At 42.8% G+C, this 23,939-nt stretch overlaps 1 protein-coding gene across 1 annotated transcript; it reads left to right on the top strand.

Annotated features, from left to right (window-relative positions):
• The first annotated feature begins 13,958 nt into the window (after window positions 1-13,958).
• LOC123981439 (zona pellucida sperm-binding protein 3-like) lies at window positions 13,959-19,798 on the top strand. Its single transcript, XM_046066256.1, has 11 exons — window positions 13,959-14,851; window positions 14,941-15,040; window positions 15,474-15,592; window positions 15,672-15,790; window positions 16,385-16,488; window positions 17,147-17,324; window positions 17,548-17,665; window positions 18,415-18,506; window positions 18,703-18,797; window positions 19,345-19,485; window positions 19,643-19,798. Exons 1-11 carry the CDS (start codon window positions 14,471-14,473, stop codon window positions 19,768-19,770), a joined length of 1,575 nt encoding a protein of 524 aa, XP_045922212.1. The 5' UTR covers window positions 13,959-14,470; the 3' UTR covers window positions 19,771-19,798.
• The last annotated feature ends 4,141 nt before the right edge of the window (window positions 19,799-23,939 follow it).

Raw genomic sequence — 23,939 nt, 5'->3', positions numbered from 1 at the left:
CACCACTGTGAGAGAGAGAGAGAGAGAGAGAGAGAGAGAGAGAGAGAGAGAGAGAGAGAGAGAGAGAGAGAGGCATCACAAGGCTGGAGAGGAACAGAGGAGATGGTAGAAAGAAAGAGAAGGCAAAATCAAGAGAAAGACGAGGGGTAACAAGAGCAAGGAGGAGTGATACAGATTGAAAAATAAAGAAAGAACAGGAACGAGGGCGGGTGGAGGGAAATGCAGAAATGGAGAGAGCATGTGTGGGTGGTCAAGGTAGGGAGAGAAAAATAATAAAAGTGAGAGTGAAGAGTAGAGAGTTTTAGTGTGACCCTGTAGCCACCGTTCCCTCTTCTCTCAGCTGAAATGTGACACTTTCATGATTACACTGGACCCCCTTTTTTGTGTGGGGTGGGCAGCTTAATCTTGAAAGGATGAGCGGGCGAGGGGAAGCAGGGGATGGTGGGGGGGGGGGGACAGGCATGGTAATGGAAGTCTAGGTTAATACTTCCCTCCTCCAGCTGGCCACCTAACAAATTGCCTTGTAAAAGCAGAAGTGATAGATAAATAAAGAATGGAATAAAAAAGTATATCCCTCCAGCAAATTGGCTGTCATTGGATTATCCCCTATAAAGTAGGATTTGTGTGTTTGAGCGCGCGTGTGTGTATGAGGGTAGACTTTGGGGTATATGTGTGACTACCTTCTTGCATCACATAGATGTTGTGTGTGTGTGCGTGTTAAGAGATGGCTGGTAGTATCAGGGCCAGGCAGAAGGCGAGAAAGGATTGGATGAGCGATCATTGCTTCATCGGCTCCATTAAACACACCAATGGCCTGTAAATCAGGCTGTCACAGGAACACTCATCCTACACACACATAAGCACACACACATCCACAAGGCCCAGTGACGGGGGACATCATGATATAGGTGAATTGACAAAGTTATATGCTAGAAAGTTTAAGTAGTATTTACATTGAAAATATGTACAGTGTATAAAAGTGTGTAGGGTATAACCTGCACAAGTTTGCAAGTCATGTGTCTACATGGTCTTTTTTTAAATACATGGTGGAAATTGTTGGGTCTCTCGAATAGAATTTTCCCAAGACTTCGATCCTGCTCTATATGAAAAGTGCTAGATTGAATATTAAAATGTTGATTAGCGCAACTTTAAATTAACTGTTACTATTGGGTTTAGGCACTTTAAGGTTTGGTTACAAATATTTAGTTCATTTTTGAGATAGGCTTTTTAATTTTTTAAAGCATTTGTGTTAACAGTTCACAGAATAAACATCTTTAATACCCCCCCACCCCCTCCCCTCCTGGATTGTCCCACAACTTCACATAATAACGCTAGTGTTATGAGGGTGGTGTGGTGTGGGGACAGAGAGGACCCAAACGCAGCACTCTGAGGGAAGGAGGTTTATTGAGGGAAAAAGGGGTAGAGGGACTGGAGTGGAGGGAGAGGTGGATGTCGGGGAAACACAGGCACGGGGAACCAAGGAGACTGGGGGCCAGGGAGCCGGGGAACACTGGGGCCGAGGAAGCGAGGAGCGGTGGGGGAACAGGGAGGACGCCTTGGGGGAAGTCCGAGGAGGAGAGGGCCGGTGGATGAGCCCAGCCGACTGAACGGAGGACGAGGGTGAGTGTACCTGGGAGGGAAACAGACAGAGACAGGGTTAGAGATAACAGAGACAAAGCACAGGGAAAATGTGAGAAAAAACTAGAAACATGAGAGCCTGAACGTGGAGGTAGCACCGGGTATGGAGCAACGACAATCAAGCAAGAGTGGTGTGGAGAACCGGGGTTGAAATACAGGCAGGGATGAGGTTGACTACTGGCAGGTGTGGCAGGCTGACGAGGTGGCTGATGAGGTGCAGGTGCGGGTCGTTGGCTGGGCTCAGGAGCAGAGGGAGAGAGCGAGCACACACACAGGGGAGAAAACACAGGGAGGGAGGCAGGGAGCAGAAAACCAAGGAAAAAGCATAATAACTGATAAATAGGAGAAAAACCAGGACACTCACCGTCAGCCGGGCTGCCACCACAACAGCTAGCAACATGTCAGTTTACCAAATCAAGGTAACATACATCAGATAGTACCCATCTAATGCAAACCGTAAGATAGTACAAGGAATAAAGTACCAAAAAAGAAATGCTAAATAATAATAGTAATAATAAAATAAATAATAAATGGCCGGTCTCATGTAGCTAAGAGTCTATGAAAGATATCAACCCACCCCAAATTTTGTTAAATTCTCTCGGCCTTTGCTTTATGTTATACATTATCTTTTCATTAGGAATACATAAAGCCAACTCTGCTGTCCACCTTGTTATCAGTGGGGGTTTTTCATCCCTCCAACATGTTATTTGCTTCAACAAGGACAATTTTTATGAATCTCAACCGCCAACATAGACAAAGTTAGCCGTGCTTTCACAGGAATGTCCATCAGATAGGCTTTTGTCATAGTTAGAGATAACAAATATGTTTACATGAGTCATTGAACCCAAGTCATCACAAGTGCATCCAGAACTTTCCACATCATGCAATGCTGCTACCTGAGACACATCACGCTCATTATAAAGAGACCAAGCTGTATAGTTTTACTTGACAACATAAACATCAAAGTGAGCCTGCCCTTTGCAGTCTTTTTGGCAATGTAAGTATCCTCCACTGGGCAACAGAAAAGAACATAGTCCCTCCACAAATATGCATTTCATTCGAGGTCAGAGTTCAGAGTGTCACAGTGGAACGGTGAGCGCCTTCCGTGACTACATTAGCAGTACTGCTGTAAGACCAGCTGCCCTCCAGGTGATCCTGGATTGAACACACTGCTGGTGCCAAAGACTGAATCAGCAGCTTTTTTGTTATCCGATATCCTCCCTAACTCCGGCAGCCATGCCCCTAAGAGAGAGCAGAACTCAAGAAATCAAAGACCTGTCATGTCAGAGAAAGTCTGGAGTTGAACCAGAGAAAGAAGAGGTCAGCAAAAACATTAAAAGATAAGAGAAAGATCAAGGAAAAGATGAGTATGGAAGGTCGTGGAGTGGTCAGAGGAGGAACAGTTTGTCCGGGCAGAAAAATCAATAAGCGCTTGAGAGTCAACAGCATGTGGGTGGTCAATGGCATGATTCACGCTCATTAGCACAGCATTTGACTTGAGTGTTTGACCTTATACCCGGCCATCCCACTCTCACAGTGTTTATCCTATATGGTAGAACTTCTGACAAATAATGAGCTGTGCTGAAATTGCTCAGTTGAGCGGACTCATCTGTTAATAATTAGGAAGCTTTTGACACATTTGACTGCAGTATGGCAAATCAAACTTGAACAAAACAGGAAAAACAAACACTATTGTCATTACATTACAGTGAATCAAGCAAAACTGAAGCTAAGTCATTACTCTGGTTTACTCAGTATTGCTTCAGGGAGGAAATGTACTTTGTTTTTCTGGAGCTCCTCTCCAATATCCTTCAGAAGAAAAGCAATATACTGTCAAACAAAGAAATGTCCCAGTTAGTTTTCCATCCTTCCTTACAGTCATTTAAAATTTAATTAAAATGACTGGTGGCGACCAACCAGTGGTGGTAATTTCAGCAAATGATGCAGCACTGTTTCAAACTGTAGTAAAGTATTGATTTAGCTGCAGCCTGCAGTAAGCCATTTATCTTCCATTAAAAACAATCTCTTGTAATTACCTTAAACTGCTTTTTAGTATCATGGAAGGGGAAATTAGCCGGAGCTACTGTGTGCAACAAATTACATGTCATTAAAATAAAATATATTAATGTATGCACTCATCCTGAGCTCCTGGAGGTTTTGAATAAAATGCAGCAATGTATGCGCTCATTTGGAATTCCCAGAGGTTCTTCTTGATCACAGCAATCATAAAGATTAGCATTTACAGTTGGACTGCAGTGTCTTAGTTAAAGCCCTGCACTCAAACTGCAGCAGGAACCTGCCCCACTGAAGTGTCCTTGAGAAAGACACCAAATACCTCTAAGTACAACTTATTATTGTCATCATCAAGCTTGTGGATTTAACTTTGTACCCTTTAAACTCTGTTTTGAAAGTATGTATATTCAGGTCTGTGCTTGCAGGCTTGAAAGTGTGAACATGTTCTGTAGGTTTTGGCCTGTAAATTATGTCTTAAAGTTTGTGCAGTCAGTTCAATGTTGCAAGAGACATTCAACACTGCCAGGTAAAATGACCAGATTATTGTTGTTTTTCCCCCACTATATACTGTTGTAGCTCTAGGGAAGACAATAACATTTCATCCACCACTTTGGTCCAGACTGAAATAAAAGTCAAAAGTCAAATGTCCGTGAGCAAGCAGACGTCGTAGCTTGTAACAATAAGTTGACATGAAACTGAATGCACAAACTCAAAAAAAAACAAAGTTTACAGACAGAAACCTCAACGTTCACAATTTTAAGCCTGCAAGCACAGACCTGACCAACTTTCAAATCAGTTTGCAGGTACAAACTTTTAATATAGAAGCTTAGAAAACTAAGATGACAAGTATAAAACTCTAATGTAAAGTTATGACTGATTTAATATTCCATGTTTGTTAGGGTGGTAGAGGTCATCATTCTTTAGCCCTAATGTACAGATATTGGTGGTGTCTATCGATAAAAAATGTAATCAAGTTTATCACTATAATATGTGTGATTAAAAATACTAGCATATTTGGGGGGAATAAAACAAATGCATGTGTGGTCTGCAGTCCAGGGCGATCAATTTAGCGATTGCATTGGTTAGCTTGGTTGTTGTCACTTTGTTCATAAACTTGCCCTATCTTGATCTTGTCTCAATGCTGGCATGTTTGCTAACAAAGATGTGCTTTGTCCGAAGTTGGTACTTTGGACTTGTTGTGCTTCGGTGGAATCACTCCAATATGTGCACACAACTTTGATTTTATCTAAACTTGGGTCTGGAAGCTTTTTAAATAGAAATTTGCCAGTCAGGACACCGGGGGATGTCTCCTCAGCCATCATGTTATATGCGTTTGCCAAGGCTTTCAGTAATTTGGCCAGGTAAACTGGAACGTCATTGAAGTTGGGGTCAAATTTGGTAATATGATTAATATGGTTTAAAAAAAAATCACGTTACTGTTTCCAGATTAATTGCAGTTAAAGGTTGACACCCCGAATAAATATATTATCAAGAGTACAATATATAAGAACAGTGGTAAAGAAAGTCATTGTCAAGCAAAGACATCTGTCAGTTCCTGGTTTGACCTCTTGATGTCATCAGAAACTGCCGCCTGACTCAGAGGCGTCTGGCTCTCATATAAACTCAACCAATTCATTTCAGCTCAATTCATTTCAAAGTGATGTTCTGCAACGAGGCCATTCGGTTTGCTTTGAAGACAGATTTACAGTGAAAGTCAAAGTGTACGTCACATCACCATAACATAAAACTAGACTGCTGATAAGACCACACATGGGGGATAATTATGTAGCAAGTCAATATGAAGTTCTTATATAAACATAAGAAATCTTTTTGTATTGCCGTAATGAGTCCCTTGTTGTTTAAAGAATCCGTTCAAACGGCCTTTAAGTAGTTGACCTGTGCAGAAGAGAAAGCCGTCAGCCTTTTCACAGCAATAACGTTACCGCTGCTGCTGGTCGCTGCATCCAAATATCGATTCAATTCCCTAACAATTTCTGACTAACGTGTGAATTAATGCTTCAGGCTGGATTTTTATTGTGATCAGGAAATCACAGACTCTCTGATGACCACTAAGGGTGCCCCCGGCCAGTGTGAGTTAGAGGCTGAGATCTTTTGACAAGGTTAACAGATGATCACTAAAGAGTGGCTACCCTTGCCCCAGCCACCCCTCCACGGCCCCCCACTCCTTCCTCCTTTCTCCCTCAGTACCAATCAATACCTGTTAACAAAAGCTCTGCGGGGCTCCTCTCCACTCTCTGCACTCTTATTCATATTTCAGGATGTTATTAGTGTGTGCAGCGAAATGTCAAGATCTTTACAAGGTAAATATCTCTCCGAATGTCACAGGGAGAGTTGAGGGGGGGGAAACTGCTTTTCTTCTTCGCTGTTTTTCACTGTCAGACCTGCGAGATGCCGACATTAGGGCAAGAATGATTTCTCTGCCAGCGGCTGTTTCACAGAGTCGTTTGTTTCTGCCGTGTTGATCATATTGGCGTGGGTGTTTGCATTTTAATGGCTGGCTGCAGAGGGGGAGCCGCTAGTTTTTAATGCTAGCGGAACCTTTAAGATAAATACAAGGAATATCAGGGTAGAGCTGGTCAGACAGCGGGGGAGAGAAGTGTAACTGTGTGAAATGTTAGTGCATGTATGCCACAATGCTTTTTCACATGGCCTCCACAATTGCCTGAGGACAACTTCCCCCTTGTAGCGCCTTTGTCAAGCTCAGCTGCCACAGTGGCAGAAATGAACCAACAATCAGATGAGGCAATGAGGCCGCCTTTTTCCCATCTACACACTGCCTCACACAATTCTTTCTCTTCTCTACAGCCAGTAAATCAAGTATATGACAGTTTCATGTCTGGGAAAATATAGATCTGATCAAAGGACCCTGATGGAAATGGCCCCGGCCTGCAGGTAGGAAGTAATCATAGAAGGTTCAGAAAGCTGAGTTAGAGTTCATTTCAAGTCGTGTGAGGGGGGCTCAGCTGCACAAGAGGCCTGTTGATCAGACAAGAACGAGAGCCGGACTCTGGCAAGACATGCCTCCATCTCTTCTCTTCTCTTCTGTTCTCTTCTCTGTTTTACACATCAGCAGTGACAACAACAGCCTCACCCAGGACATGAAATGTGTATTTCTACCGGGGATCATGTCTATTTTTGAGTTGTTTGTTGTTGTTTTTTTGTTTTTTTCCATGCTGAACATCTGTGTGACGCTCCCGAGCGACAGCTTCGCCCGCCTGATCAGCGAAGCAGAAAGGCAGGGAAGAGATGGAGAGAAAGAGAGAGAGAGAAAAGGTGGCGTTTCAGGCGATGACAACGTCGTAGTCAACCTCTGGGATTGTGGGTAATGAGGCTCTCATGGGAAAGCTGGGCGCCGGTGCCAGCTTGGTGATGTCAGAGTGCCAAGAGATGAACAAGTGTAATCAAAGATTCATTTGACAGGAAGCACAGGAGTGCGGTTGTTGCTTTTCCACCATATCTCTCACTCCCCTCTTCTTCGTTGGTGAAGACACGAGTGGCGACAGTGCCTGGCTGACCTCCTTCATCTGTAAGGAAGATGTCTGTCTTCCATGTCTGACAACCTCTCCTTTTACCAGCTGCTTTTCCCACCACAGCTTTTCACTTTTCGCTACACACGCGGGCCATCTGGGTAATTACGGGTACAGCTGACAAAGCCACCTCTCTCGTTTTATTTACCTCTCAGCTTGTTGACAGCACAAGACGAGTCCTGTTTACTGTACGGTCACTAGCTTTTAGCACCTACACTCTCACAGATGAATGTTTTCCATGCATAATCACCTTCTTGTGTTGTAACTGCTCTCGTTTCACTTAAAGCCCCTGGTGAGTCAAAAGATGCAATTGTCCACGATAACTACAAGAACCTTGCACAAGCGAGATCTCCCAATTATTTTGTCCATTTAACACCTTACCTCAGATCCTACATTGATCCTTCTGGCATTTTCAAGGCTTTCATTTGCAAGGCTGGCGGAATAAACCGTGCCATTCTGTCTCCTCTCCTCTGGCTCTGTGCTGAAGAGCACTAAGCAGGGATGAGGAACAGCCGAACTTCAAGAACCTGAACAACACACCTCATTTTACGCACCACCCAGTACATTTGGTTTGTTCCTCTCCAAGCTGCTGCAGCCTCAAGCATGTGCTGTGCACTGAACTTTTGGTCCCACAGTGCCACCTACTGAAGAAAACATTTTCATGAAATTACACTAAGATATGCAGTGGGTCATTTTGGCCCAGCATTGTCTTTTTCAAGCTTTTCATAGCCAAATTAGTCTGGTTAATATTTTATATGCTTGTGACCCAAAGGTCGTTCTTGCACAGTTTCCTGTCTAGAGGTAAGAAAGAGGACTAAACAACAAAACAAAGAAACACAAGACGTTCAATTTCACCTCTAAACATGTCCCGATTTGCTGTGAAATAGCAGAATTAAGTTATTCAACCCATGTTACCCAGAAAACTCACCGATTTGTCTGTGATGAAAATCTTCCAATTTTGGTGAGGTCACCAGAGCGGGGCTTTAAAAGAGAAAAAGGGAGTTGGGTAGGAGCAAAGCAGAACAAAACTATTAAATCTTTCATCATTTCCCACTCTCCTATAACCTTGTTGCGCTGGTGGAGCTGAGGTCTAGACATTGTGGAAAGACAATAGCCATCCATCATGTCCGATTATGCCGTTTATATGTAATTGCAAACCCTTAAGGATTGCTCCTCCATCCTCATCCCTGCACGCATGGCCACTTGAATGCACGTGCACACACATGCCACGCTGCGAGCGCACAAACACACACCTGCAGGGGAAAGAAAGGGTAGGATGTCTCTGTTGGTTCTGCAGACAAACAGGCAGAGAGAGAGAGAGAAAGGGAGCCAGCAGCCACCTCAATACACATTTCAGAGAGAATCAAATTAGAGCTGGCGTTCGATACATCACTGACAAATTGTTTATTAAACAAAAGGCTTGAATTGCAGCATAACTGAGAAAGATTCAAGCGACGACAGAGGAGCGGGGGCTGCAGAAGTTTTATGTGCTAGTGTGTGACTGCGCGCACGTATTATATGCCCATGTAAGGAAGATAGGTTTTCATGTTACCCTCATTCACACAAACACACCATTTATGTCCTTTTCTACAATAGCAGCCACGGCTATTATTTAAAAATGTACTGTGAGGATTTAAACACTGGAATAATAAATGTCAATGAGGCCATGAGTGGAGCATGGTACTAGCATTGTTAATGTCTGATTCCCAGTGGGGCCACCCACGTTCAAATGCCACTGTAAAGCACTTTGGTTAAAAGCACCCACCATATGGTATGTTAATATGCTCAGATCATTTGTTTCCTGTCCTCTCCCACACTTAACAGTGAGGAACCTGCAGGTCATATAGGATCATAATTCACACATAAAATCAATCAAATCGTATCAACGTTATTGTCATAGATACAATCAGATACAGTACAACGTGTAGCAAAATTCTTTCTCTGCCTTTAACCCATCCTAATCAGGAACCCAGTAGAGGTTGATGTGCAGTTAGATGCACATTCCTTTTATGCAAGCATTTATCATTTCATACACCCGCCTCTGAAAAGGTATTACAGTGGAATGGAGCTTAGGCTGAACATTTTAAAGGAATAGTATACCACTTCACTGCAGTTTGAAAGGTCCGTGAAAACTTTTCAAACCACTCCTGCTACCAAAAAAACACTGCTATTTATAACATTCGGAGCTATGAGGAGGCAATAGAAGCAGATTATGCTGCATGGCAACCCACAGTCACAGGAAATGAGTCACAATGAAAATATATGATTCTAGTTTCTCAGCAAAATGGCTAAATAACTACTTTTGTGTTGCGCAATTGCCTCGTCATAGCTCACCTGAGGTAGCGTCTTTAGTGATTTATTGGCAAAAAAGACACTTCTACTGTGAATGCCAAAGATTCTCAAATCATTTGGCAATCAATAATGGTAACTTTTGTGTATATCGCACATGAAGGCGCCAACTAGAAACTTTTCAGATCAACCTTTTAAACTTAGGGCATTAGAAGTTACAACTCAAAACATAGATTTTTACTTTAACAAAGAGGGCTGAAACTTGAATTACCTGGGGGCCGCACTAGCTAGGATGGGTTTTCCTAGGAGGGGGCCACTTCAAGAGTAAGTGAAGAAAAAATCTCCACCGTGTTCTTTCAACAATAAACTATACACACATTCTGAGGCTCTCCCTCGTACATACTGCTCTGCATGTTTGCCGCTTGAGATTGTGTTCCTTGAGAACAGCAACTTTGCAGAAGAGACAGGTAGCAGAGTACCTTTAAAAATCCCCTCCAGGCGTGTTTTAAGATACAAAAAAACAGTCTGCTGTGAATAATATTTTTGTCTGGTATGGTTTTCCACACAAAGCAAAATGCAATTACCTTGTTAAAATAACATCTATTTATTCTCCCACTTGCTGGAATGCTGTTCATTTCAAAGGTTTAACTGCTGGACACAAGATGTCCCCTGCATCATTTTAAAGTGAGCACTGGAGGCTTTAAGTTTCAGCATCACACTTGTGTGATTTGTATATTGAACCATGGTTGACTTTGAAACTGGTCGCGGTGTCACAAATTTGTACAGGCATTAAACTCAGATTTAACTCGAGCACAGAAAAACTTTCCCCCTTCAGCAGATGAACATGAACAGTGAAGATGAACAATGAAGTCTTCTAGTATCAAAACATTGTTCTGCACAGTTAGGCCCAAACACCCAAGTGAAGTAACAAAAGCAAAACACATTTTTGAGTGAACGGGGACTCCAAATATCAAACGAATTGTATTCTTATAGTCTGAATTTGGCAGCATGCCTTAAAAAATGTGCAATAAGTTGTGATTACTGAATAAAAGCCTAGGGAAAAAACAAAATAGTATGATGGTCAGATTTCATACATACATTCTAAACATGTGTGGGGCTCAGAAAAATTATCTTGCAATTTGAGACTCTTGCCTAAAGGTGATTACTTCCCTCTTAAAATGACCAAGAATAATTCAAACTCACGTGTTTCTGAACCCTTAAAAGACATGGTGTGACCTTCCTCAGAAGGTTCAGTTGTTATTACTTGACTTCAGTTCGATATTCAGGTCATGTCATAACAAGTGGCTGTGTATTAGATTAGATTAGAATTACAGATTAATGCAGTTTTAAGTAGAGGTCATAGCACAATGGGGATTAATCTTCCAAGTAGAGCATCTGACATATGAAGGTCAAAAGTTATTTGGATGTGCCTACACATGAGGGTTTGCACAACAATAATAAAAGAAGCTGCACTGTTAACAAACAGCTCAATATCACCAGGCTAGCTCTTCCATTGCACCCAAGATCAGATAGCAGGAAAAATGATAAGTTGCTCCCTTGAGAGAATTTGGAGCCTATGATGTAGGGCGGTGGCAGGAGGCTAAAGGTCAGCCCCTGATTCACTGGACGCTGCATTGTTCCTCTGACACCTGTCAATCAACCCTCGCTGCAGACCTTTATGCCGTGACAAGGGCAGTTGAGCGAGAAGACGATCCCCTTTATGAGAAATGTCACGGATTTTGTGATAATAATGAGGTCGGCCGTGTGTGGAGGATGATGATGGGGAAAGAGTGCTTTTGGCCGCCACTAGACTCAGAGTGTGTTTGTGTCACGTTGGCCTCGCCGTGTGTCACTGTGGCTTTTTGCTAAATGATACATCAGCTGTTATTGCAGTGCTGGGAGATCATTATCCCACTAGAGTGTGTGGAAGCGATGTGCAGATGTGTGTGTGGTCGTGACGCGGTGTGATGCATGTCTTTAATAACAGTCCATTAGCTCTGTGTGTGTGTGTGTGTTTGCGTGCATCTTCTTTATAGGCTAGTGTCTGTACCCTGGCGTAGTTGTGTGTGTGTGTGTGTGTGTTTGTGTGTGCGCGCGTGTGGAAACGGCCATGAATCAGAGCTTGGCGTGCTGTTATTTCATGTCGCTCCCACCGGGATGGGCCGAGCACCCGCCAGGCTGCTGTCTGTTATCCCTCACCCCCAGGTTCACTGACCCCAACCATATTTTTCTTCTTTCCCTCCTTTGTTTTCACTTTCTCTTCCCTTCCCCCGCCTGCACGACTTCTGAATTCTTTCCTTCTCACACTTCTCCTGCCTCTCCCCCTTTTCATCTCCGGGTTTCACCCGCTTGACAGATCCACATATTTGCTCCCTTTTAAAAATTGCCAACATACCAAGATAGTTTTAAGCAGTGGCAGCGCAACTGCTGCCAGCGTCTATAAACACATGCCAGTAGCCTACATGTTGGAAGGCAACATTTCCCTCAGAAAAATCTCCCTGTCCCACGCATATCTATTCGCTGACAAAACGCATAGAAATCCGCTGATCTTGAACGCAGCTCGCCCACCACAACAGCAGGCCATAACTAATCCATCTCCCACTACATGTTTTTAATGAGCCTCCATAACCGTTATCCGTATGCTGCAGTGCAGCGCGGGCCAAATCGAGCTGTTTCCATGACTTTGTGCTGTCAGCAAAACGTGACGAGGGACGTGTGTGTGTGTGTGGAGTTTGTGTTTGTGTGTGTGTGTGTGTGTGTGTGTGTGTGTTACTGTCACTGAGCATCTGCGTCGTCGGTGTGCCATCCTGGTTGACGACTTTCCATCTGGTAGAAGTTGGTGAGTGTGTGTGTGTGTGTGTGTGTGTGTGTGTGTGTGTGTGTGTGTGTGTGTGAATGAGATGGTTGTGTGTGCCGTGTATGTGTTTATGGAGGAAGCAGAGGATCGGTCTATTTACCTGCACCATCCTGCCCTTGTCTCAAAATGCACTAGTAATATTGGAAACAGAAGCTGATGGGAGTGGCAGCAGCAGTGTGTGTGTGTATGTGTGTGTGTGTGTGTATGTAGAGTGTGTAGAGGTAGCTGCCAGGCCCCTTTCAGAACCCCCCACAGGGGCCACATTAGGGCCCTCTAGGGGCCAAATTAGAGGCAGCTAACCAAGTTAGAGATCGGCAGCAGAGGGGGTCTGACTGGCAGGGATGGACTGATTTCACTCCAGCCCCCTGAACTAACACACACACACACACACACACACACACACACATACACACCTCCTCTCTTTGTTTTACAGCTGATCAGCAAAAGATAAAAGCCAGTTCCTGACAATAGCAGCCTCTCTGTTGGGGAGTCTGCAGAGAGATCCTGACAGAGACGAAGAGCTATAATGTATTCCTGTAGGTCAGCCTGGATTAGAGTGTCTGCATCAAGGGGAAGTGATTTAAAGTAATTTAACCATTTTCTTTGAAGGAAATCTTATTATGTTTTTTTTTTATCCATATGTTCTTACTGGGAAAAGTATGGCTGTGGATGATGAGAAATGTTGAGACATACAGGATTTCCATACTGGTAACTCAATTTAAATTTACTTCAAATAATAGCAATAATAAAATCTATGTACTGTTCAAAAACAATGTGCTTTACATTGAAAAAACCCCTAACAATAAAGTATTGTAACAAAAAAATATTAATAATAAAACAGATAAGACATGTTGGCAGTAAAACATGTGTGCTGTGCTAGAATTAATATTAATAAAAGGCTTTTTTGAAAATATAGGTTTTAGAAGTGATATAAAAGCTGTCATTCAGCCAACCTCAGATCCTCAGGCAGAGGGTTTCAGAGCTGAGGGGCCTTGACTGCAAAAGCCTGGTCACCTTTAGTCTTGAGCCAGGACTCTGAACAGCCAGTAGAGCCTTGCCTGAGGATCTGAGGCTGCGCCCTGGCTCATAGGGGAGCTGCAATTCAGCAATATAGCCGAACCACTGAATGTTTTAAAGATGATCAGTAAAATCTGGAAATCAATTCTAAAACTAACTGGTAACCAGTAAAGAAAGGCTAAAACGTATTTATCTATAGTCTCTCTGTGTATCTGTCTAACACACTGTTGGTTTTGGACTTTTCATGGGGTTAAGATTAATTGAGCCAGCTTTAACATTCTAGTAAGATCCAAATATTTAAACAAAATACAATTATATCAGATTTAAGATATTTAGAATATACAGTATATAGTTTCATATAGTGTTTTAAATTTAAAGAAACTTAAGTGGACTTTTGTGGGTTTAAGAGGTCAAGCAGACCCTAAAACATTGCTGTGCACGTGTGACCTGTGCGAGATTTATAACAGGTGTGTGACTGACATGCCCCCTGGCATAGATTCAAGACATGCCCGCTGCTGCTTCCTGTCACATGTCTCACACACACACTTGGTGGTGGTAACGTTTGTGAAGCCTCACAGAGGATGACCATAAATCTCAGTTTTATGAGTGGCTCTGCAGACTGTTGACTGCGTCGCCTTGACATTGAAGACCTGGGGTTCCAACTCCCTGAAAGCATTGATTGATTTGCCTCACGGGGGTAGTGAAAGCCACTCACTGCTAGGGTCAAGCTTGTTTCTGTTTATAAAAGTCTTTGTTCATTACCATCATGACACATGGAGATTTGGCAGAGACTTAGGGAATGAGAACATTTGAGCTCTTTCCACAGTTTTCAACTCTAGAAATGTTCAGATGCTTATCTAAATTATTTCTTTATGAAATGAGCCTTTGACACAAAGACCGGGCTGAAGTTGGCTGTAAATGCCAATCTGCAGTTCTATTTAATGAAAAGGAAGAGAGGAAAGGAAAGCTTCAAAGATTGAATCCTCCAGGCTGGAATCCAATCAAGTCATTAGGAGTAGGTGGAGTCAGAATCAAGTTCCCACAACTTGCTAAAGACTAAAGCAGCAGTGCTCTGAAAACACCAAAGGTTTTTGGGTGATAAGTTGTGATGGGGTTCAAAGATGTGGTTTTGTTGGGGTTTGTGCTTCTCCTTTCAGGTGCAGATTTTTGCGCTGCTACACAAAACTGGTTTAACTTTAGCAACAATGAGAGTCTGACCCAAATCCCACAACAAGTGACGACAAGTTTACAGCTGCCAAGATCACCGCAGACAACAGATCATCAGTCAAACTGGACACAGCACAGTCACCCTGTCCGTTCTCCTTTCAGCTACTGGCTCAGGAGCTACCAGCTCAGAAACCCAGCTGTTGGCAAACAAAAAACACTCCAGTCTCCTGTGGAGCCAAGCGAAACTGTCCAAGCTCCAGAGTTGTTAAAGTTGCTGGTCCAAGGCCCAGATCTGAACCCACCTATCAAGCAGGAATCAAAGGTAAAAAACTTTATGGCTTCTATGCAGCCTTTTTGATCTTCTGTACCAATATAGAAGTTCAGTGTAATAAAATTTGAATGATGTTGTAGGTGCAGGTGTTTGAGCCACGGGCTCCTGTGCCATCCAACAGCGTGGCAGTGCTCTGTGGCGAAGGAGAGATCACTGTGGAGGTCAACCAGAACTTCTTAGGTAATGGCTGCCGGTTACTTGTTTAAATTGATCCATTGTGGTTGTTTTGTCTACAGTGGCACTGGCGCAGGCCCATTTAACATGTCTTCTGCTCTGATGTCTAAAAAAGAGAGGGTCAGGTTAGAGGCCCAAATTGGAAAATTGAATGGAACGGTGAAGATGGGACACTCAGTGCCGATTACTGCAAATGGCACAGACTATGGACTTGGAGATCAATATTATGTTTCCTCTTATTTCTTCACTTGCAGAAGGAGCATTCTGCATTTCTGTTTGGTGTTCAAATGCTGACTTTACAGTGACACGCTAAGAAGCCTTTTTATTTGTCCTGTGGCTGAACCTGCACTTGTTGTGAGTGTTATTGACCAGACCACGGAAAGAAATGGCTTCAGGTTTCGTCCTGATTTAAGTTGTGCGTTTTCCTCTTTGTTCTTAGGAAATGGTCAGTTTATCCGTCCAAGTGATCTGACATTAGGAGGCTGCGCTGCGCTAGACACCACTGACCACATCCTGCATTTCCAGACAGAGCTACAGGACTGCGGCAGCGCAAAGAAGGTGTGTGGCTTCCTCCCTCCCTCATTGTCCATCTACTTGTGCATTTGGAGTCACTGTAACTGTTGTGTGTTTTCCTCAGGTGACTGAAGAGGCCCTTGTCTACTCATTTTCTCTGATCTACTCCCCAACACCCATTGTAAACACGTTCATTTTAAAAACCAACCCTGCTGAGGTGGTAATTGAATGCCACTATCCAAGGTAAAGCCTCCATTATTTGGCATTTTCCGTTCCCCCTCAGCCTGCCATGTACATTTCTTGCCCTGCTGTTACAAAGATTATTCAGGGTATGTGCCGTTTGTAAAAGTCCTAAAAAGATTGCAGGCTGAGACATTATACAAGGGAAAACTACAATTGGGATTGGTGTGACAGAGGATCGTGTGTGCAGGATGATGCTCAAAATTTGTTTTTATTTTTTTGTGGAGTTTCAGTGGGCACCATCGTAACTGTAGCAAGTACAGTACCTGCTGCCAGCAAGTACTTTCACTACTGCTCATCGTCTCATTGGAAAGTGAAGATATTAGCAAAAACTAGGACATTTAGGGAAGTACTGGGGGAAAAAGGTCATATGGTTTTCCTTCATACATTCATGATTTGGCCGGTATGACTGTCAAACAGGATTTAAAAAGCATTCAGTCTTATTTAGCGAAAAGCTGCAGAAACCCTCTACCACTAATAGTCTACCTATGTTAAGCTATCCACTCTTGACTCCTTTCTTTTCTTTTGACATATCCTCCTTCCTCAATGAGCCTCTCTCTAGTGAAATGCCCGTCCTTCCTGTGATTGTCCTCGCAGGAGGCATTATGTGAGCAGCAACGCTGTGAAGCCTACCTGGAAGACGTTTGCTTCCAGCATCTTAGCAGAGCAGCAGCTGCACTTCTCCCTGCGTCTCATGACAGGTGGGGACATGTCAAATAAGCGACAAACTTAGAGCTGATGTTCTGAAGTTAAAACTTTGATTTGCGCCATACGGTTTGGCTAATTTCCCATGTGACGGGTGTAATTGCAATCACTCAAGGCCTTGCAGACTTTGCAGTGACGGTTCAAAGATGCTAAACAGTGACATGATAAACAGGAGTAAAACTTATGATGCATGGTGATGAGCTGAAATTACATGCCTTGTAGGTTGCAGCTGACCCAACGGGGTCACCTGCACAATAAAAGATCAATAAACAGCTGATCATGTTTTCTAATTAATTCCAAGCTATATGCTGCAGATAGGGACTGCACCAACTTGTTCATTTTAAAAGCTGGCCTAATAGAACCCCATCTGTGATTAACTTATTGTAAAATGGGCCAGACTGTATTAAGTTAGGAAGGAAACTATGAAAGTTTTAAACTAGTTTTTTCAGGCACAGACCCTCATCTGTTTATTTTCCAGGTTCATGATAATGCTACATCTGTAATTCATTTATTGCATCTTTAATACCTATAACCTACTCACCACTGCTACACTGATCCACTCTCCCCCACAGGCATCATTTAAGTTTCATCTAATCAGATTGATGGCCCCAACATTACTTTTCCACTTATATATTTTTTTCTTTATTTGATTAGAGGACTGGAAGTCACAGAGGCCTTCTAGTGTATACTTCCTGAGTGACATGATGCATATCGAGGTGGCGGTCCTCCGGGGTCACCATGTCCCAGTGAGGGTCTACGTGGACAGCTGTGTGGCCACCGTGAACCCCGACCCCAATTCTCAACCTAGATACCCCTTCATCAACAACCATGGGTGAGCTGTGGAATGGCTGTGCAGTATATGTGCCAGAAACTGACTCTAAATATGAACATTTAAGTGGTAGTATTTGTCAGCTAGTCATAATAATCAAGATTTAGTTGCATAACATATTGTACCTCTTAGGAGCATTTGTTGACCTGTATCCTGTGAAGAGTTGGAACGATCAGCCATTTGTGTTTATGAATGTGAATCCTGTTCCTGTATTTTTCCTTATAAGGTGTTTAACTGATGCTAAGCTGACAGGAGCCAAGTCTTACTTCATGCAGAGGAGCCAGGAGGATAAACTTCATTTCCAGCTGAAAGCCTTCAGGTTCCACCAAGATCACAGGAATTCAGTAAGTACAGCTAGTATGAGATGTGTTTTTATACGGTTTAGAACTACTGATCACCTATCATACTGTCAGACATTTGACTTTCCACGTGTTTTATTTATTTTTTTTTTTCTTCTATTTTTCTATTCAAGCAATCTTATCACTGCAGAGAGGTCTGTGTTGATGTGACAAGCTAACTTGCGCCAGCCAAGGTGTCGCTTAACATAATTTCCCCCCCCCCCCCAGCTGTTCTGTTAGTGTCTTGCGTGCTAAGTTGGCACATAATGTATACGTTAGTAGTAGTTGTTTTGAAGGCCACAATACCTCCAGTTGCAATCTGTGCTTGGGTCAAATACTTTCCAGCTGAGGAAATGACTGTCCTAACATTTAACTGGGTAACTATATTATAGGTGGAAGATGCCCAGGATGGAGCTAGGCCATAAATGTAAGCCAGTGTCAACTGGGAAAAACTTTTTTTACTTTAATTTTTTTGGGGATGAATCGTAACATTGAATTAACGTCAAGTAAAAGAACAGAATTTGATCTAAGAAGTTTCAACACTCAAGATTTCAGGATACTGCTTTAACCCAGTACTGTACTTGCCAACATCTGAGCAATTCCCAAAAAATATGTGGTAATGAAGCTACAGCATCATTAGCACACACGTTGGGTCTACCAATGAGGACATCTTGGAAAGATATTTGTGCAATATTTTGATTAGCACACTTAATACTGTACATATGTCTTTTAATGTCCTTTTGCCTTCCTCATAGCTCTACATCACATGTCACTTGAAGGCAACAACAGTCTCCGTTCCCATTGACACACAACACAAAGCGTGTTCCTTCTTGACAGAGGCCAACAGGTCAGTTCCCACAAAGCTAATTCAGTTAAACTAAGCAAATGGATATGTGACTGTTTGGCTGATTTTCTGGTATGTTTAAATAAAATATGCAGGCACCCCCCCCCCCCCCCCCCCCCCCCCCCCATTACCGGAACTCAAATGCTATAAAGAGATTTATTCAGCCTCTGTAACAGAAGACATTTTTGGCTCTGGACAGATGGGTTGCATCAGGTGGAGACAATAAGGTGTGTAACTGCTGTGAGACCAGCTGCAGCAAACAGAGACGGAGAAGAAGACTTGCAGCAGATGCTGGTACAGTTTACACAAGCAACACTACATTACACTCGGGGATGAATCCTGACCATTTGATACTGACCCAGGGGAGAAATGTTGATACCTTCTTGAGTGCTGTCATAACAAAGAATTTACATAAATACATAGACACACAACACACACCTAATACGTTTTAGGTCCAAAAAGACATCAGCAAAGTTTAATATATTTTTATGTCCCTTTGGCACTTATAGAATTTTCAGGACGGCATGTCTACCTTGTCTGAGACCATCTGGATGGTTCTGAAGCCTCACTCAGACATATTACAAATGAACTAAACAAGGAGTGCTAGCAACAAGGAGTGAAATATAATCCGCCACAGACAAGCAGAGGTTGCACCCATATTTAGACAAGCTAACTTGCTTCCACTTGGCACACGTGATATTTATGCATCTTTTGAGGATTGATTTTGAGCTATTTTTTAAATTGTCCAACCAATCACTTGTATCGTCAATGGTTGAATCAGCTGGCTAAATGCGCAAAGTAGATTTCTTTTCCTCCATCCTCCCCAATGTTGGACCCACAGGGCTTCCTCCAGATCTGCAGTGGGAGGGAACGGCTGTTCTGGGCCCCATCCTACTGGAGGAGAACATCCTACAAGAGGAGCTGACTGAGCTCCTTCCAGAGCCAGCTTCTCTACTCCAAACACATGAAGTGACTGGAGCAGGTAAGAAGGCACCTGTGCTTTTCACACGCACAACAATGTGACTGGAAAATGCATTCAAGTCCCACTTATTCACCTTTCTGCTCTCGTCTCTTAATTGCTAATGCTAAATGCTGTGACTAATGGAGCCGATAATGTTTGTCTTTCTCTTCATCCTCAGCCTTGTATTCATCAATAGCCCTGCTGTGTGGTGTGGGTGCAGCGCTGGCTGTGGTGTTGCTTGTTTTCATGGGTGCCGTTATTTTCTGCAGACTACGCAAACCCACTGGGCACCATGTTTGTACCTGATTTTAAGACAATAAAACCTTAAAAATAACTCCTTTTGTCCCTAGCCATAAAAGTAAAGTCTCAGACGATCACAAATTCTGAAATGCAGACTTTGACTGTGAGAATTGTTTAATAAGACTTGCATTATATCGCTGTGAAATGGTTTATTTGGATGCGTCTGTATGGTATGTTGCTCAGGTGCCGCTGCACTGTATTCCAGGTTAAGTGTTGTAGGCTTGCCAGGGATAAAAGGGGTTAAGCTATAGTGTCCAGCGTTGCAGAAAATTACCTGGCTATAAAATGTGTGTGTGCACAATGAGGGACTGTATATTGCTCTATCAGGCAGGTTTTACAGGCACGATGCAATAAATACCTTACTGAAAATGGTTAAGGTTTTCATAATGTGCAGGGGCGTTTGGAACACTTTAAATGTCGGGAGGCAAGTGACCTTAATATCCATACAGAGTGAATATGAAAGTGCTATACAAAGAAGAGAGGCAAGTGTACGAGGTGTGAAATGACCAAAAGCGCAGGCCTTTATGTTTAATTCATGCATGGATGATTTGTATGGTTCATTTTCAGGGACCCTGCAGCTAGTCCAGCCATTGCCCTGATCTCAGGGAGATAATTTAATACACACAGTTACAGCTGAGCTGCTCTGTAATTCACCGGAACTGCATGAGATGTTTCCATTATCATTCAAATCCACATCTAAAACAAAAGAAAAGCCTTAAAAAATTTAAATAAAAAGCTGCGCTATTGGCTCCGTGCTGTGAGGTAAAACATAAAATACCATCACAGTATTGCGCATATTTTAGCTTCGGGCCATTTTCGACTTTTCCCTTTAATTCACCCCCTCCAGCTTTCAGCCAGTGGCGGAGTATTCATGAAATGGGGCTCATCATGAACTGTTGCTCACAAGCCCGGGAAGACGAATAGACATAATTAAAAATCCCATAAAGGCGAGAACAGGGGCTTTTATTACAGTAATATGTGAAGGCCTTGGTTTAATGGGGTGTTTGTTCCCGTGTGCAGGGCTGATGGCTGCGCTAGTTTACTGCCGGAGTGACGTTGACCCCCTCCAATCTCCAACACGCCACAGGCTAATAAAAAGTCACACCTAACAATGCACCAGTAGGACGCATGACAGCGACAAGCATGCGCACTCAGAGGCGATTGATAGTGACAGATGTGCACCCACAAGCCTCCCCCTAAAAGGCATCACTGAGAATGTGGGGAAAGGATCACATTGTGATTTTCAGAGAGAAGAAAGAATAGAGAACAACAAAGCAATAAGAACAAGAAATTATTGGCCAACAGGTGTTGCCCAAATGCAGCATGAAGAAGCATGATCTTCTCATCACTCACCGGTGAACACATGTGACAGTTAAATAAAGCTGCATTAATTGATTATTGTGTCCGCTTGGGTGCAGCACAACAAGCTATACATAAGACAACACTGACATAATGTCACCTTATAAAGTTGACGTTGTGAACGTGTTGGCAAACGTTTACACAACCAGCAGATGGGAAGCAACATCAGTATTCATTTGGGGCTGTATTTCATGACCACCTGGTGAATGTAGGTCCATTGTTCACTCTCTTTTAAACATGTTTGTTTTTGCTGCTAAATGCCCCACCATGCTCACCATCAATTGTTAACTTTGACTTTGGCTGTTTGGTGCTGGGCAGGTAGCAAACAGTGGCTTTATCAGAGCTGTTGTCTTCCACTTCACTGAAAACTGCTGCCTGATGTGACTCCAACCAAGGCTGATAGGAGTGGCAGACCAAAATATTAAAGTTGTGGGCCAAAACCTAAACAATGACATGAAAGATGACAAATTTTCTATATGGGTTTGTCATAAGTAGTGGCCACTTTCACATTACACATTATCTGACCCAATGCTACCATAAAAATATTGATTAGTGTGGCTTTAAAGCTATAAGATAGCTTATCAGCTAATTTTACATATTGGAAGTCCAAGTTAGAGGCAGGCATTTGAAGAGATGGCACCAAAAACACAGAAACCCAAAAATTAATAATGGTAAATTACAACCAGATTGACTTGTGTAAACTAAAGGATGCCAAGGAAACACGAGAGTATTATGACACAGACACCTGTGATACCCTTGAATCATCTCAGATAGCCCAGAAATCCCAGCAACACTCCAGCTTAATGTGCACCAAAAACATTTCCTGCACAATTTAATTTTGGTAAATGTGGCACATCTACAATGTTTCTTTTAGAAGGGGTGAGATGCTTCTCTCTATTACACCCTGACATAGGGAAGTGGACTGCTAACACAAGCGGGGTTTTTTTACATACAAAACTTGCCTGCAGCTTTAAGAGGAGTCAACAGAGTGTAAAAGGTGTTAATGTCTTGTTATGGCCGCAGAGGATCGTCATCATCATCATCACACTGGAAACGGTTGCTCGCCCACAGATGTCTAACGGTTATGGCGGCATGGACCCAAGTTGACAAGCAAGATGGCAGACAGTCCTGAATCAGCCATTTTCCCCAACAGGATGTGTGACCCCGAGGGCACAAGCGCACACACACAGATCGCACACGCGCTTTTACTCTCATGCACACACACTCGGGCCATCAAAAGTAATGGTGTGTGTCCAGTGGCAGGCAGGGAGAGTCCTCTCATGTCTGGCAGCCATAACGATATTATTGCTGTAGATGGAGCGTGCTGGGGAATATTGTTCCACACCATTGGTATGCTGCAGACGTCCACTAGTATCACACACCGATGGTGATGACAGAAGTCAGTATTAACACCATATTTGCTGGTTGCTGGTTGATGCTTTTTACAAGAAACCAAACATGTGGATTCCTCCTCGAGACAAGAAAACCGCAGTTATTTTCAACTGGAGAGTGGATTTATGTTTTGTTTGTTTTTTTCAACAAAGACAGACGTAGGTGACCATTATCAAAGAGATGGTGCCATGTTATTACTTGAAGCCTTTGAAATTCAAGGCAGACAACTCTGTCGTTGATTAGAGATACAATCTGACTTAACATATTCACTCTTTCTTTGAATTGAAATAAATATCAAAGGCTGTTTAATTTAAGCCATGAATGCTCATTGTGTCATATGCCTCTGTTACAGATTGCAATATCACATGTGTGTCTGGTCTGGAGAATGCACATCCACACAAACGTGCACGAGACCTCTGTCCAGGCCCATAATTAACCCTCTTAATTAAGAGAGAAAAAAAGTTGCTAACGAAGGAAATGGATTTAATTAGCCTGGTCTTAGCTGAGGCACATGTGCACACCATAAAACACACACACACACACACACACACACACATGCAACCACATGCACACACAAAACAATTAAGCCTCTTTTATCCTGGCTAATGGCTTCAGTGACTCAGAGCCTTTCTCATTAAGACTATCAATAATATGCTGATTACATGCATCCAGCAGTCTCCTTTATCAGGTCACAAAGGGACGAGTGTGTGTCTCGGAGGTTTCAGGGGTGGGGCGGTCTGTCTGCGCCACCTTATCTGCTAAAATAGAATTGTTTGGCTGGAGAAGCTAAAAAGAGACCTCGCTTTGCCGTGTCTTTATTCTCTGCAGTTTATCTTATCAAAGAGGCCACGTGTGTCTTTCACAGGGCGGAAATGCCTATGAAGTTGTACTGCTGAGGGCTTTATTGGGACGAGATAACAGACTGAGGAGTGACGGTGACTGTAGGGCTGTAGATCTGTCTGCTTCTCTGACTGTGTGCCACTAACCCCCTGCTGGCTTTCAGTCAAATAACTTCCTGCCTGCCTGTGGAACTGTTGCTCTGTCATCTGTGCCCCTATATCCTTTAATCACATTTAAGCACATATTTTAACATATGTTGCTTATATTTAACATTTAATTTACTAGCTGCTTTCACATACAGTCAGTTAGATCTAGATACATGCATGCATTTGAATAGTCTTGAAAAGACTTTGTCATTGCGATTGCAAATCAATACATGCACACTCAATGACAAGTGTTACACACTACTACTCTTTGTCTGCACTTGCCTGCGCTTTGTCTGTTCTTAGACTTAGACTTCTTATCACTCTTTGATATTTATTTTTTTATATGCTTATTTATATACTGATTGCACTGACAGTCTTTTCCATTTGCAAGGTGATCTCGTTATTTCATTTTTATGTACCTTCATAAAAATGATAAAT

This window comes from Micropterus dolomieu, linkage group LG01, assembly GCF_021292245.1.
Source record: "Micropterus dolomieu isolate WLL.071019.BEF.003 ecotype Adirondacks linkage group LG01, ASM2129224v1, whole genome shotgun sequence".
NCBI lineage: Eukaryota > Metazoa > Chordata > Actinopteri > Centrarchiformes > Centrarchidae > Micropterus > Micropterus dolomieu.
This window is presented reverse-complemented; position numbering and strand designations above follow the sequence as displayed.

Coding starts and splice junctions, on each gene's coding strand:
- LOC123981439 (XM_046066256.1), top strand. CDS start 14,471: ATGGGGTTCAAAGATGTGGTTTTGTTGGGGTTTGTGCTTCTCCTTTCA. Junction 15,041..15,473: donor GGTCAACCAGAACTTCTTAG/GTAATGGCTGCC, acceptor CTTTGTTCTTAG/GAAATGGTCAGTTTATCCGT. Junction 15,593..15,671: donor ACTGCGGCAGCGCAAAGAAG/GTGTGTGGCTTC, acceptor TGTTTTCCTCAG/GTGACTGAAGAGGCCCTTGT.